Raw genomic sequence first — 16,216 nt, 5'->3', positions numbered from 1 at the left:
AAGAAGGAGGAGGAGGAGGAAGAGGAGGAGGATGTTTAGATTGTGAGAACGGAAGAGTGGTTGACCGCACGCAACATCTGCTATTATTACACGAAGTGAGCTTTGGGGTTTATAAGCAATATAACGGAAGTAAATATTAGCTGAGTAACTCAACAGGCGTGGCGTCACGCACCCCAAAGACGAATGCGAACAGAGTTCAATGTGTACAGGGAGTATTCACGTGACGTCATGTATACGCCGTTTTCTTGTCCTGAAGTCACAACTACCGCTACGCTGCGGTAGATAACGAGATCTAAAGAAAGCCCTGCTTTTCTTTCACCGTGCTCGATGTACTGACGGGCGAGGTGAGGAGCGCCAGCTGCGGGAAGCGCACGCGGTTGTCCCGAAGGCAACATTCCGTACTGAGGTTCCTTCCATTCCAAGTTCCCTTAATTCCTTCATTCCTTCATTCGACCTTCGAAACTCATCGCATCCACGCGTGTTCGTACGTTTACTATCACAATAGGAAACAAGGCGAAAGAAGTGAGGGTCGGAAAAGTGTTTTAACGCGGGGGCGTAACGTCACGCCATTGTGCGATAGCCGTCACAGAATGCTACCAACTGTCCTCGTCCCCTCTTAAGGGTACGCGAATATCCGAAACTTTAGGGGAACTTGAAAGAGCGTAGGTTAGGGCGTGTTGGTATTCCATAACTGATGTTTTTTAGCGCACGAGAAGGAACGAAAGACAGTGGCGAGGCGAGGACACAGCGCTGTGTGTCTCGCCACTGTCTTTCGTCCCTTCTCGTGCGCTAAAAAACCTCAGTTTAGGGGAACGAATCTGATATTGCCTTGTATATTCCGGCCTCCGAATCGAATAGTTCTTATTCGTGAACCGAATAAGAACTATTCCGAGTGATTTTACAATTTCAAATCGCCAGCTGTGTGCGATCAATTATAAAATAAATCTAAACTTGATCCCGGCGACCATAGAAGGGATGAAACACGAGAAGGTTAACGTTGGAGCATGCTATACATCGCTCAGGGAGCCAGACTATTCCGGGTAAACGGTTACCGCTCGCACTCACCAATGAGTCCCCGAGTTTGCGAACAAACTGCCAATTCGCTCTCAGTGTTTCGTCCGTGCCTTTATTAAACAACGCTTCATCAAGTGGAATTCAATGAAAGAAAGTGCCAAACGTTGTGAATGTGCCAAGTTCGTGAAGATAATTCTAATTAACGGTGTAGACGGCTGTTCAATATTCAAATTTATTAGAAACGTACTCGACATTCGGTTCGATTCGATTCTGGAACTATTAGATTCGGATTCGCTTGGCTCTCGAATATTGCTATTCCAACGCCGTCATCACATTCTTACCTAATTAATTAGATTAAAGCTGTCGCGCAAAGCGACAGAGGGACAGGGCTTAATAGCGAAAAACAAATCGAACCACCTGAGCGCGAACTATCAGTAATATAGTTGGTAGTTCGCGCTTAGGTTAATATAGCTGGTAGTCCTGCCTCTTCGTCAATTTGCGTGACAGCTTTAATGATGTCAAACCAACTGGCCTACCGCGGTATCTTGCTCAGATACGTATTCTTACCCTTAGGCCGCTGTTGTTCTCGGCGCAAAGTCGAGCGATTATTTGGTACATGGGAAAGAGGAATGTGGCCGCCGCTAGCCAGAAAAGGCCGTACCGGTACCGGACGATGTTTTCGGGGAAGTCCGGCACAGGAAACGCCTTCACCGTGATCTGCGAGGCGCGCCGGAGATGGCGATCAGTTTTAGCCCTGGCACGATCGAGAATAGAGTGCCAAAAAAAAGAAAGTTCTACAAGCGGCACTACTGGCATCATAAGCCTCTTTTATGTCCACTGCCGGAACGTGGCCCTTTTCCCTGCAGAGTTCCAATTACCTGCTTCTCGTGTCAGCCGATTTCGCCTATGAGCCTGCCAATTTCCTAATTTCGTAACTACTCGACTGCGCTTCCCTTCCTTTGGCACTCATTCTGTTTCGATATAGTGCAACGCTCCCGGTTGGGAACGGTTCTGTTATTCCAGGACAATGTGCAGCATATGCTCCTGTGAGAGCTGTACCTTTCTTTTTTTAATGCGTAAGCATTCTTTGGTGAGCTACCCAGCCCCATCACGCGAGAAGTATAATGCCTAGTACCTGCACAAAAATGTCTAATTTGCAAAGTTAAGACATTTAATGGTTATGGTAGTGTAATTGCGCATCATCGGTAGCTTTTAAGCGATGAGGAACAGTTTAAAGCAAAAAAAAAAAGAAGAGGATACCCATAGAAATACATAGGGCTCCTTAGAAAATGCATGGAGAAGCATATAGTAGGGGTGGGCAACTTAAAATTTGGAGCCGAGCGAAGTTAAATTTGGGGGTGAGCCAACCTCACATTTGAAAGTGGGACAACTAGAAATCTGCGGGTGGACCAACCTGAAACGTGGGGTGGGCCAACTTAAGTTAGGGGGATGGGTCAAGTTAAATCTGGGAGTGAGCCAATTTGGGTGTGGGCCAACTTGAGATTCTCGACGTTGCCCAGTGCCCAGTTGAACGCTGCTTAGCATCCTTCGAGTTCCGAACACCTCGCGCGCGGGCGAGTGCTTTGAAACGCTTGGCGCGTTTTCATTGGGCCTCACCGAGGCGCACTGAGAACGCAGGGGAGAGCTTGCGCGGACAAGGAACGCGCGCACAACCTGTGGGCTGATGTGGCATGGCGGCGATGCACTCTCTCCTCACGCAACGCCTGACGCGCTGCTTGGGCAGCTGGCTTTCTCTTGCGACCGCTCTGCTCCGACGAGGCGCGCTCATGCCCGGCGTTCCGGCTCAAGTGGTACGATGGCATTGAAGGAGCCGCATGCGGCGAGAAAGTCTGACAATGGTCTACCAAAGCCTAAGCATTCTATTCCACCGGAAAATGCAATGGGCAGACGCGCGTGAGCTAGGAAAAGCAAGTACGGAAACTAAGCAAAAACAAAGTCACGGCCGAGCCAAACTATGCTTATGCATGGGCATGCGATTCTCAGAATGTCTGCAGCGTTTCTTTCTCACGATCTCGACGAGGTGCTGCTTTCAAACGGGAGTGGGCCACTTCGCTCTAATTTTTCTCGTTCTGTACACCATCCTTGATTCCTTTGAGCAAAGAGAGCGAACGCGGTTGTTTTTTATCACGCAAGCACGCCACGAAGCTGCGCGGCGTGCTTATCATAGTCCTCACTACTCTCCTAGTGAGAACGTAATTAGGAGAGCCACCAGCAGCGTCGCGCCTCGATGTGGCACGAAATAAGCACGAAATAAGCACGAACGCAATGATGCGTTCGCATCATTGCGTCGCGTTTAGTGCACTCGGTGCGTCGTTTAGTGCAGTTAGTGCGTCGCGTTTAGTGCATTTAGTACGATGTCTAGTGCGCGACAGTGTCGCGTGATTTCTTTCTTCCCTATAGGAACATGTTTTGTTCGTGCTTTCAACGAGTACATGTCTCGTCAGAAGTGAGGTGATGACATCTACAAAAGCGTGGCGGTCTTTCCAAATAAAAAAAGATGTTCATTTCGTAGTGCGCTGGTCCTTTGTGTATACGTCTATGTTGGCCCCCGTCTTTTTAAAAGTTTCAGCGGTAAGTCGGAGCAACTTCTGCGAAAATAAGTATATATAATCCATGGCTTGAAGGCTATGTACTGTCCGTTCCTCTGGGACCACTCAGAGCTGCGCAGCTAGGGCGTCGTAGTGTTTCCGCGCACAGCACTCATGCCTGCGGCAGAGCACGGAACGCTGCACATGCTCGGCTGGCGAGCCAACCGAACGGAGGGCGTGAGGCTGACCGGGGCCACGCGGCGTTTTTGTAGCCAAACGCACTGCGCACATTCCTCGTTGTCTCTGGACGCATGACCCTCGACGCGTCGGCCACCAGCGTGTGCGCCGACGATACCGTGACAGCACGGCGGCGGCGGCGGCGGCTCAAACGTGCCTCGAGTATCCGTACAATCGCTATGGCGATAAATATACACAAATAACATCGAGTAGTACCGTCTCATCGGGCAAGGCGGGTCACTGAAACCACGGGTCTTGCCGTCGTCGAAGAGCTAGCTGCCTGACATTCGGCCTACATTCGTGTCAGCGGTGCAGGCTTGCGGTGTGCAATCGATACACGCTGCCCCATGTGGCGCACTCACCTTCGTTACGTTATCATTGTCCTTGTTCCGAATTCTCAGGTACGCATTGTTGATGGCCACCTGCGTCATGTAGGCCGTACCTGGAAGTGAAAAAAGAAAAAAAATCAAACCTTCCTTATTTGGGGGGGGGGGGGGAAGCTGTGTTTGGAAGTTGTCTCAATTGCTGTGGACAGCCGAACACAACCGTGCGTCTCTTTCAACAGCATATTAATAATCAGCGAGGCTCCATGGCACATCCTCCGAGATAAGGCAGCGCCCGCGGCTCGCCGAAAACGTAGCATGCCATGGGCTTGTGTTAGCGCCAGCGTCATAATTACTAACCGTCAGATGCAAGACGCACGCGTCGTTTGCTTCGGTGCTGCTTAAAGGTAGTTAATAAGTAATCAGAGAATCACCACCTTTGCAACATTACGTAATTGTTTCACTAGTTCCTATTACTCATTTGTAAACAATTTATCCAAAGCTATATTTCATTGCAGTCGGCCGTTAAAGTATTGTGGAGACAACATGCTAAACTGCGGTACCGAAATTTATGTCCTTACGGCACATCGCTTGCTCGACGACGGTGCACCTTCATAATTACCGTGTTTACTCGATTCTAACGCCAGCTTTTTTTTTTCCGAAAAAGAAATATACTCAAAAATGACGTACGCGTTAGATTCGACTACATGACCAAAACTACAATAGTAAAAGCTATCGTCCTCAGCATTCGAAATTTCTCTAATCTAATCTTCACGACGCTGTTTAGCTACGGGAGTTGCGGTAGCTTTGTGCCCGCTCTGTCCAATATTTCGTTAGAATCTACAGGGCGTTTAAGAAATGCAGAGTCTCAAAGGCGATCCACAGCACCCTACATTGGACGCTCTGCGTTGTCTATTGTGTCAAAAACGCCTCCGGCGGCCACAACGAGTGATTGCCCTGATGACGAAATCACCATTTCTATCTCTCTCCTCTCTTATCGTGAAAAACTGATGAGTGAACAAACAAGTGCCTCGCATTCAGAATTTCTTAAAATATAAAAATTAAATTGTATGCTACAATGACGGTCATTGCATTTTTCATCTTTGGATGTGAGAGATCGGATGGGCGCCAGAACCCCCCCCCCCCCCCCAACCACACACATTCCCAATGAAGGGCCGTTTAGAATCGAACTGTCTTGTGTCCTTGTCATGTATTGCGCTGTAACGAACCAAAAAATATTGTACATTTGCAAACCTCGAAATTCTCAAAAAAGTCTCTGGGACGTGACACCGCAGGGGAATGAGGGGAAACAGCACGCATTTCTTTCTTTTTTTTTAAGCTTCCCCTGCGTGCAAGCCTTTTTGTGAGATACATACGCATTTTATTACACGGGCATTTACATTTAGAGGCTGCACTCAAGGAGCAGCGAATTCGGAACAGCAGAGACAAACAAGCAACACGTTGCTGTTAGATGACAGCGACATTGTTCGGCAATTTGCTGTTGGCCAATTTCGCCAGCTTCAGGTACTTTTCCGCATAAGTTCACTCGAAATACTTCTCTGACGTCTTTGGACCTTCGGAATACTTCCGTCGGAAACCTAAGAACAAAAATAAAATTATTTTAAACATGGCCCAGCCGTCGGAATATCATAGAACGACCCCGCATTCGCGTAAAGTTTACGACAAAAAAAAAAAACTCCGGAAGACTCGTCGGGTTTCCAAACGCTGCGAGCTCCGTCGTGGGCGACGACGCCTCACCCCACAGCGGCCGGTCCATCTCCTGCTCGTAGTAAAACTCCTTCGGGCGGCGGAAACCGATGTCCAAGCCCTTGGCGCCCGGATTGTCGCTCTCGAAGTAGTGGAGCGTGTAGACGAGCGCAGCCGCCGTGTTCGACTCGAAGTGGACGCACACTACGGTCTCCACTAGGGAGCACGCGGTCACGACCACACTCTCTTCAAGGTAGGCCATTATAGCTGGAAAAAAAAAGAGGAAAAAAAAAAACACGCGGTAGTGGGTCACGTGGTTGATCGCGAAAGTACTCCTACAAATCGAAGAAGAAAAGAAAGAAGTTACCAGGCACGCGCTAGCCATTTGCCCGTCTGTATATTTAATTAATTAAATTATGGGGTTTTACGTGCCAAAACCACTTTCTGATTATGAGGCACGCCGTAGTGGAGGACTCCGGAAATTTCGACCACCTGGGGGTTCTTTAACGTGCACCTAAATCTAAGTACGCGGGTGTTTTCGCCCCCGTCGAAATGCGGCCGCCGTGGCCGGGATTCGATCCCGCGACCTCGGGCTCAGCAGCCCAACAGCATAGCCACTTAGCAACCACAGTGGGTCCGTCTATATATTTGAGCTGTATTCTGGGGTTTCACCTGTCAGAGCCACTTGTACCTCAACTACGTGTTGTACTATAGCCCGTGAGAAAAACCCAAGTATTACTTGGGGCTGAATTCACTTTGGGCACACCGCGAAGAAACAAACAATTATGAGGCAATGCCGTAGTGTGGGATTAATTTAGGCCGCCTGTGGTACAATAACGTACACTCATTGCACTGTACACGGGCGTGCGTTTTTGCACTTCAGCCCCGTCGAAATGCGGCCGCCTCGACCGAGACTCGCTCCCGCGACCTCGCACTTAGCAGCGCATCGCTCTAGCCACTGAGTCATCACAGCGGGCGAGTCAGGAGCATAAATTTCAGTACAATTTGGAAATAAATATTTTCATAATGAAACGAATTCGCAGTAACAACGGTGTCATTAATGATTGGTCAGTAGCCGCTAAAGCGGCACCATGCGGCATGATGCCGAATAAACTGAGTAAATAAATACGTAAATTGAGTCGTGGGGGATATCAATATTTGCGCAATAATCGCGCACAAATTATCTACGAACTAATTCTCGCCATTTCAGCCTAATTATTATGGAACTTATGAGGCATGTTTCAACTGCAGCTCCGAAGTCGGGCAGCTTCATACGAAACAAACAACGTTATACTAAACAGTAAACTTTGCGTTTCGTTCCAGTGTCGAGAAATAAGCATTCAAGGTCGACCGTGAGACGTGCTGCTGAATTCTGCACTGTAAAAAAAAATAATAATAAAAAGCGCAGTGGCAGAAAACTTCACTGGAAAGACAATGGATTTCAAGGCAGATTTTGAGACTGAACCAGGGATCAAAGTTTGTGCAGTGTGGTTTGACGTTAGGATTAATTAGGTAGTAAGAAACGCGGCGCCCGCGTACGCCTTGCATGTTCCTTTTGTCCATATTTCGCTCTGGCTTGCTATTCCTGATTATATTGCGCCTATAGTGTTAGACTGACGATTTTAAGTGAAGGACAAGACGTGGGCGCACGTAGCGCAAGTACGTACGTCCAGGTCCTGTCCTTCACTTAATATCGTCAGTGTAACACTAAGCGCAATACAATCATGAACGTCCACCAACTAGCCCCCTTCATTGCTTTACTAATTGCTATTCCTGAGGTGTTGGTTTCAGAGCGAAGTATCCTTGGGCTCTTCCTCCGGATTTCTAACAAGACAGCGATTCACAGGGGGGAAAAAATGACCGGATGAAGTTACTAACAGTGACTTACGTAACAGAGCGAAACATAGGGAAGAGACGACGATAGAGACGGAGTGAAAAAAAAGAGCGCTGGCTTCAAACTGTCCTTTCCTGCTGGCGCTTTGTATGTATACATATGCACAGCATCGAAAGTAGAATAAACAGCTGGAAGTCGGTGCCATTTTCACGCGGTCTCTATCGTCGTCCCTTCCTTATGTTTCGCGCTGTTACATAAGTCACTGTTAGTAACTTCATCCCGCCATTTTTCCCCCTGCATCGGCTCGAAAACGCTGTTACGACCGGGCGCGCGCGGCCGCCACTCGGAAGCCTTCGAGATTTTGAGGCAGTTCTAAGAAAATTTGTCGACTCGATTTACTTTTTTACTCGGCGGCCATAGGAATCTATCCGTGTAGCAGCATCCAATTCTGCGTTGAGTCTAAAGACTCTTGGCTCGAGCGCCTTGGAAGTGCCCGTGCGACACCGGTATCATGACAAACAACGTCGCTGCATGGAGCCAGAGCTTTATCGGCAAGTGGAGTTGTCTCCGTCAGGGCAGTTGCTTCCCTGACGAAGACGAGGTCACTTGTCGGAACAGTGGCTCCTGCGACATTCCTTGTTCGACCATTGCTAATCACTATCACTGTAAAATAATGTACACCCTTAAAGCGAAAGAGGGTGTAAATGTGTCTATAACTCACACCCTTAGGGTGCAATTTATGTAAGTCACTAGGGTGGTTGCTTGGGCTAGTTGGTAATTCATGATCAAAAATAACGTACAGCGCAAAGGACAAGGACAGCGATAGACGACATACACAGCGCTGACTAATAACTTCACCAGAATGTCTAACGAGAAAAGGATCGTCAATGATTAGAAGATTTCGTTTATCTTGCAAAAACAAGCCAACAGCTTTCTGCCAAGTCGCTGCTTCAGTTACGCATAAGAATGACTGCCCTCTGCGGGTTATCGTAACTGAAGCAGCGACTTGGCAAAAAGCTGTTGGCTTGTTTTTGCAAGATAAACTAAACCTTCTAACCATTGACGCTCCTTTTCTCGTTAGACATTCTGGTGAAGTTATTAGTCAGCGCTGTGTATGTCGTCTATCGCTGTCCTTGTCCTTTGCGCTGTACGTTATTTTTGATTATGTAAGTCACACCCTAAGCGTAGGAGTTATAGACACACTTACACCCTCTTTAACTTGTAAGGGTGGGAATTATTTTGCAGTGGTATACCTCGCTGTTTGGAGTTAGGTAAACTTCGCGTCGCCACGAGTAGCGCAGCAACGGGTAGAGTGCTGGCGTTAGCGACAGCAGGTGCAGGATCGCGCAGGTGACGGCGGAAACGGTCGAATCGCAGAGGGAGACGAAGGTATAAGAGAAGAACGCTGCTTCGGCTCGCATTCAGAGAGCGAAGCAAATGCGAAGAGCTGCGTTGTGACGTGGGAGTTTGCGCATGTAACGCGAAATTTCCATCGTCCCAAGTGAGCGCACATCTGTCCTGCCCAATAAAGCGATAAGTCACTACATAAAACGCCTGCACAGAATGCGGTCTGATACATGCTTCTAAAGTACGTGGACCTTTCCACGGAACAGCGCGCGCCGTTCGCAGGCTTCTTTGACTTCTATAAAATTTATCATATTAGGGTTGCCCTACTCCTGGGCCACTGTGCATGTGCGCCTGGGACCGTGACGCATTTAATCACGTGATTCACCAACTTTGATTACAAGATCTTCAAAAGCAAATTTTGTTAGCAATAATCATCTTTTCCTTTTTAGCTGTCTAACAACTGACAATACGGCTTTGAAAACGCTACTTCGGCAGATTATTTTGATTTTCCGTCGATCCTGGCTTAACTCTACGTAACGAGTGCCGAATGCATTTCAGAAACCACGAGCGTATCAATAGCAAGATCAGTAAATGCAGACCCGATTTCAGCCAAACCCCCGAACACTTGGTATAACCAATACGGCATACGTACTGACTCCTGGGAAAGCGGTGGCCACGAGCATCTGGTTGTCGAGGTTCGCGGGGCTGTAAATGGCGTATACGGGCTCCTCCTTACTGCTTTCGTTCGAGTCGGCGTCCTTATCGCGCCGCCGGTCGTCGAGGTAATCTCCGTTCACCATCTCGTCGTCAACGTCGTCATCGTCGACGGTGGCCGAGGTAGTCTTCGTCGTAGGGTGCTCTTCGTCGTTGTCGTCGTCAGCGTATTTTTCGTCGTCGTTGTCGTCGTCGGGGCCCGGGTATTCATCCTCGTGGAGCGCGGACCTGCGAAGGGTTTGCTGTCGGCTTTATCGGTTTGGAACTCTAGCAGGTATCGTGCGCTACAGAAAAGACGGGGACAAAAATGAAAGCGTTATGTGCCCGCCCTCTGGCGTCCGCAATTCAAATTGTAATCCAGCTTCCGCGCAATTATAGATGGAAAACCGCAATGTATAGTCTCTTACAATCACCCCACATTGGTGTGCGCCAATCAGTCTCTACCACAACAGCGAGTGTAGAGTAAAAAAAATTCACCCACGATTACGATACTCCCTAATGCGAAATTTGAGCGCAGCCCTATACGTGTTTTTATTTCTCGATATATTGAGACAAATAATTTGAGAGAGACATATAGCAGAGTCGGTGACCGTCGAAATCTTACCCGTCGAAGGTTCCAGCGTGGCCGCTGGTGCCGCGTGGCATCCATAAAGTACTACACAATTCGCGTCGCGCATACATACATATTACAAAACAATCGCACACGATGAGAATCGAAACGCGCGATTGAGACCAAACCAAGTTAACTAAACAAGCGCGAGTGAGAGCTGACGTGAGCAGACGATAGCACAAAACGAGCGATCCGGCTGATACCACATAAAAGAACGCTTCAAGCAGTCGGGCGGGTACGCATGACAATAGTTTCCCGCGCGCACGTCACTGAAGGAAGCGCTTTCATTGGTCTCCGCTGTTCGCGACTCGCGTCCTTCATCTCCCGCTCCGCGCTCACTCTTTCATCTATCGCTGTGCTCGTTCGCTCGGTTACGCCGACGACGCCGACCCGAACGCCGATGCTCGCGGAGGAACGGACACCTAAGAGCTTCGTTCTAAATAAAAAGGGGGGGGGGGGGAAGACTGAATAATGACAACAGATCAGATCACTCAGGAAGAAACCGCGTCCTGGGGTCGCTTCCACGAACATTTAATAACGAAAACACCGAATTTAAGAACGCGTTCTTGTGTGGACTAGGCGTCGTCTATGGAACATTTAAGAACGCGTCCTTGAATTCGTTATCATTTTCGTTATCAAGCGTTCGGGCAAGCCGCCCCTGGTCTCCCTATAGTCGAGCCGCGACCATTCCCCTGGTCGTTAGGCCTCCCCGTCGGTCCGCTCGGCTTTCACCACAACGGCTGGACGCACCACGTCTCCTGTACTTCCTCGTCCTGCCAGTCTTCACTAGCGCTTAATAGCTGCTACGGACCTGCGGGTTCTGATGTCAAGCCAGGCTCCCGCGCTGCTACTCCCCTGTCTCCGGCCCTGCTCGTCCGTTGGCTGGATGACGAAGTTGGTCGACAGGAACACCAAAGCGAGAACGAGCACGATCACGAGTTCAAGGAAGGACAGCAGGTAGTGACGCTTGATGCACTGGATCGCCAGAGTCCGCCAGAGAACGGCGGCCGTCTGACGCGCCATGGCAGAATGGCCGACAGAATGCTGCCGCTGCTGCTGCTACTGTTCCTGATGATGATTGTGAGGAAGACAAAGTGTTTGACGCTACTGCTACTGCTGCCGCAATCGATTCATGGCCAATCCCCCGTAGTGGGTTGTGCTATAACTACAGGCTCCAAACCAAACCAAACCAAACCAAAGCCGCAATCACAACAACATGGAAGAAAGAGACAAACGCTTTTCCTTCCTCCATGAATAACAACGTCACGTGTAGATGAAGATGACGATGGTGATAATATCTAGCTATGACACGTACCTACAAAGGACGATTGGCCAAAGATGGCACAGTCCAAGGAAACGTTGCACAACAAAGAAATGATAAGCGAAGTTCGACGCTAAAGAAGACAAGATCGACTTGCATGGTGGTTCAAATTATTGGACAATTGAGCACTGGTTACATATCTCTATTTGTTTCTTTCAGCTTATTTTTCATATTCATTGTGCACCGATTTGTTATCGTATTTGTATCACATTTCACAAATAATTACGTCGAACTTGTCTTGTTCAGCGTCAACGCTTAGTCGCCTCTCGTTTTTTTCAGCTTTTGACACTCTGGAATGCGCCCCTCGCCTTGGTTTTCTTGCTGCTGTTACTCGTAACCATGAGGAATAGGGCCTATTATTCCCGGATATTTGCATCTTCTTCAAAACGCACGGCGAAGGCTCGGGCGACGCAATCACGTGGCCGGCGGCTATCCGCTCTTTCTGCTTCTCTGACCCAGCCCTCCTCCGTCTGGGACTCACAGGACTCCAGGACTTCGCGCCATCTTGCAGAGGGCAAGGCAATTAAATTCGACAGCACTTGGCGGCGGCCCGGCAGAGTGAGAGCGACAGCGGCAATCACATGACATTCTGTCTACGGCTAATCACACTCATGTTGATTACATATTTAGTTGCTCACTATTGTTACGTGTTGTCGGCATGCGGAGGTATAATTTGAAACCCTTTTCACGTTCATAAGACTACAAGTCACCTAGCGAACTGTTTTCTTTTTCTGGAAGTGTTTACCACACACCCAGATCTCAGATACGCCAAATCCGACAAAAGTCAGCAACCTTATCTTCGAACATGTGTAGGACGCAAAATTAAGGAATCGGCAGAATAAATCAATTTCAGCGATATGATTCTTGAAAAAACAGAAATAATGGGGAAAAAAAATTCAGAATGAAAATTTCCGCTTATATAAATAAAATTTATTTTCGAACTTCTTTAATGATGGGGCCTTTTTCGCGCCTTCATTAATAATTCTTTCCTAACTTCTTTTCAGAGAGTCTGACTGCTCACTCGAGTACTATTGTTATTTTTTTCGATGTTTCCTTTATTTTATTTCTACGCTTGCTATCCGATCATTCGCCCATGCTTCTTATTATTTACACGTCATAAATGCAGATCATCATCATCATCATCATCACAATCATCATCATCATCATCATCATCATCACAGAAATGGTTCTGATTCCCCTTAAAAAATTCACCGACGATTACAACACTCCCTAATGCGGAATTTGAGCGCAGCTCCACACATGTTTCCATTTCGCGATATACTGAGGCAGAGAATATGAGAGAGACATGCAGCAGACGCGGCAAGCGCCGAAAATTTGATCTGCGGGTCAGGCGCGTCGGCTTTTATACACAACTTGTCGAATGTTCCAACGTAATCGCCAGTATCGCTTGGCTTCTAGAAAGTACTACATAATTGGGCTCGCGCAATCCCATCACAAAACAATCGCAAACCTGACAATCGAAAGGAGCGCAAACGAGACCAAACCAAGCAAACCAAAAGCGCGAGCGAGTGCTGACGCCAGCAGACGATAGTACGAAACGAGCGGTCCGGCTGAGACCAGATACGAGTACTCATCCAGTGGTCGAGGTAGGGGGGGGGGGGGGAGGTTTGGAGGGAGGACTCCGCATGAAACCAGTTTCTCGCGCGCGCGCTACTGAAGGGGCCTCTCTCACTAATGTCTGACGTTCGCGGCTCACGTCCTTCATCTGCAGCTCCGCGTTAACTCTGTCATCTTTGTATGTTGAGCTCGTTCGTTCGCCGCTGCCGCCGATGGTCGTCTCAAGAACCGGCGCCTAAGAACTGCGCTTTAAAATTAAATACCACACGACAAGCATCGCTGTGGCTAAGGGCTAGTGTCTAGGCCTCAAATGCGGTATTGCAGTGCCAACGCCATTTATTAAACGACCGAAATATTCAACTACATGGAAAATAGGAGAACTGCGCTCATGAGACAACCGCTCGACGGATGTGAACAAATTGTTTTGCGATTGAGGGAAAGAAATCAATTATATAGAAGCTGCAACAAGCATAATTCCGATTTACGACCTCATACCAGAAAAGTTGCGAAGTGATAACCTAAAAAAAGTAGCCTAGGCAAGCTTAACTCCAACTGACATCTTCGTATTGTGAGGTATGCTCGATTTTGTAGACAGCTGTTATTATGAATCATATAACCATTCTGTTGTGACCAGTTACTGGTCTTGCGACGTGTGTGTTTATTCTATGGGTCCGTCAGTCTACACATACCGGGTGTCTCAGCGAATGCTTTCAAAACTAAAAAAATAATTGACTACGGCAGATAGCACAATTCTAGTCCACAAGCTGGTCTACTCAAAGGGGCAGACATTACTTGCAAAAAAAATTGAAATGCATAATCGACTAATTAAGAAAAATTCACTAATTAAGTTTGTATCTACATACGTTATGACACATATTGCAATTTACAAATTCTAGCCTAGGAGTTCGCAAGGAGGATCCATTTGGAACGAATTCTCAGGATGACACCAGTTTCGATATATTAATTCCCGAACCTTACGGGAAATGCATTGGCGTTCCAGTTACTCTCCTGCTTCAGTGCATAAAACGACGTTTTGTTAAGTATGTGGAACGACAGTGCGCTTTTACCGCAAGTTTGACGGTGCATGTCTCGTATATGGTGTCATCCACACAATTCTTCCCAAGTAGATATGCCTTGCAGTCTCACGCACGAGAATTTCTAAATTGCAATATGTGCCATAAGGTTTTAGTTAAAAAAACGTAAATAGTTAGCGTTTCTTAATCCGCCTCTTTGAGTAGACCAGCTCATTGACTAGAATTTTGCTATCTGCCACAGGCAATCTTTAATCATTACTGAAAGTGTTCGTTAAAACACCCTGCATATATATATATATATATATATATATATATATATATATATATATATATATATATATATATATATATATATATATATATATATATATATATATATATATATATATATATGCATAAACGAAAGTCGAAGAGACAGACAAAAAGACTTCAGTTTCTCAGAAGCTTTTCTCCGACAGACGACAGAAAGATTACCGAAAGTTGTGGGAAAAGCGCCAAGTCTGGAGGATACGTACCTGGCCTGAATGCTACCGGGAGCCGCAACAACCGTCACAGGAAGTGCGCCACTGAGCAAAACCGCGAGAGAGAGAGAGAGAGAGAAAGGAAAATAAGGCTGGGTGCGTGACGTTTCCGTCACGCGATGCTCCGGATTGGGTATGGGTCAACGCCGGGAAGGAATTTCGCTTGAGGAAGCTAGACGGGGGCAATTGGACATAGAGTCTATGTTCACGGTGTCGTTCGCCACCTGAAATCATGGGTTCGCGGCACTTAAAATATTTCTACCTCTACTATTACTGAACTAATCTGATAAATTCTTACGGTAGAACACTCTTTAGAGGGCACATAACTTCCAGCGTGTAACTCAAATTTGCTATGTCGCCTGGTGAAGGCCCTGTTAGGTCTGACCGCGGTGTAAGAACGGTACAAGTCAGCGTTAAGGCAAAGCGCTTGAAGATGCAGAAAAGCATGCATAGGCAAACAAAGTTCATTGTCAAGAGACAGCCGACCCTCCATCCCTCTATGGCCAGAGCGAGAACCGGGGAAGCTATTTAAAGGGAGACTGAGGTCCCGATGTCATTTTCCATCACAATTTCTTTGTTCGTTTCCCTTTCACCGTTCGTCGCATGGCGAAAGGCCAGCAATACCGTGACCGACCGCGAATCAAACAACGGATTCAGGCGCGAGTGGCGGGCGAAGCTTAGAGATAAGATCATCTCAGAGTTCACTATGCGCAGTGTAGTGTTATAAAGGCACGACACACAGCGTCACGGCGATAATTTCTCAATATGACTCAACAGACGCGTTGCCTCATCGCGATCACACTTTGCGGACCTCAAAGGACGCTTGATATGAAGTTAAACACAAAATGCTTCGCAAACGCTTGTTCATGCATCGCCTGTGGGATCTTTATACGCTTTCTTTCCCATCCATGATCACCGCCGCTGCTATGAAAGTAGTTTCTTGCAATACCTCACCAGCGTAAAGAATCTGCAATAATTGTTTAAACTGGACTCAGTAGCTTACGACGTTCACAAAAGCGCGCATAGTTGTGGGGACCCGTCTCTGGAGTCGTGGTGTTCGCCGCGCTGCCGGCGTGGGTCACCGACGCGGTCTAACCCTCGGGCACAGTGACCGAGTTCGTGAGGCTGGACCGTCGCCTGCTGACGCTCTCCTCTGTCGTGCCCAGCATGGGTGCTTATTACACCTTCACTATTCTAGGCATTCAGAACGACTACCACGGCGAGTAATGGCTCGATTGCGTAACCGTTAGGGGTGCGAACAATAATCAGCATTTATTGTACCTTGAGGTCTTTTGCGCAAGTTGCGTTAAGGCGTACCATTGAAACTCTAAAAACAAAACTATCACGAGCCAGCGAGTTGGTTGGAAAAGTACTATTGTGCATACATTATTCGAACAAACATATGAGCAATAAATAAGAATATTGTA

At 47.6% G+C, this 16,216-nt stretch overlaps 1 protein-coding gene across 1 annotated transcript in view; it reads right to left on the bottom strand.

Moving 5' to 3' along the window:
• The window catches only part of LOC142559281 (uncharacterized), an 83,891-nt gene that overhangs the window by 13,543 nt on the left and 54,132 nt on the right, over positions 1-16,216 (bottom strand). The window contains exons 3-6 of the mRNA XM_075670902.1: positions 9,664-9,953; positions 5,882-6,097; positions 4,163-4,242; positions 1,582-1,731 (exon numbers count right to left, since the gene is read on the bottom strand). Coding sequence (XP_075527017.1) covers positions 1,582-1,731; positions 4,163-4,242; positions 5,882-6,097; positions 9,664-9,953 — 736 coding nt within the window. The remainder of the gene's footprint in view (positions 1-1,581; positions 1,732-4,162; positions 4,243-5,881; positions 6,098-9,663; positions 9,954-16,216) is intronic.

This window comes from Dermacentor variabilis, chromosome 10 (genome assembly GCF_050947875.1).
Source record: "Dermacentor variabilis isolate Ectoservices chromosome 10, ASM5094787v1, whole genome shotgun sequence".
NCBI lineage: Eukaryota > Metazoa > Arthropoda > Arachnida > Ixodida > Ixodidae > Dermacentor > Dermacentor variabilis.
The sequence above is the reverse complement of the archived record's forward strand: the minus strand, read 5'-3'. Positions and strand labels throughout refer to the sequence as shown.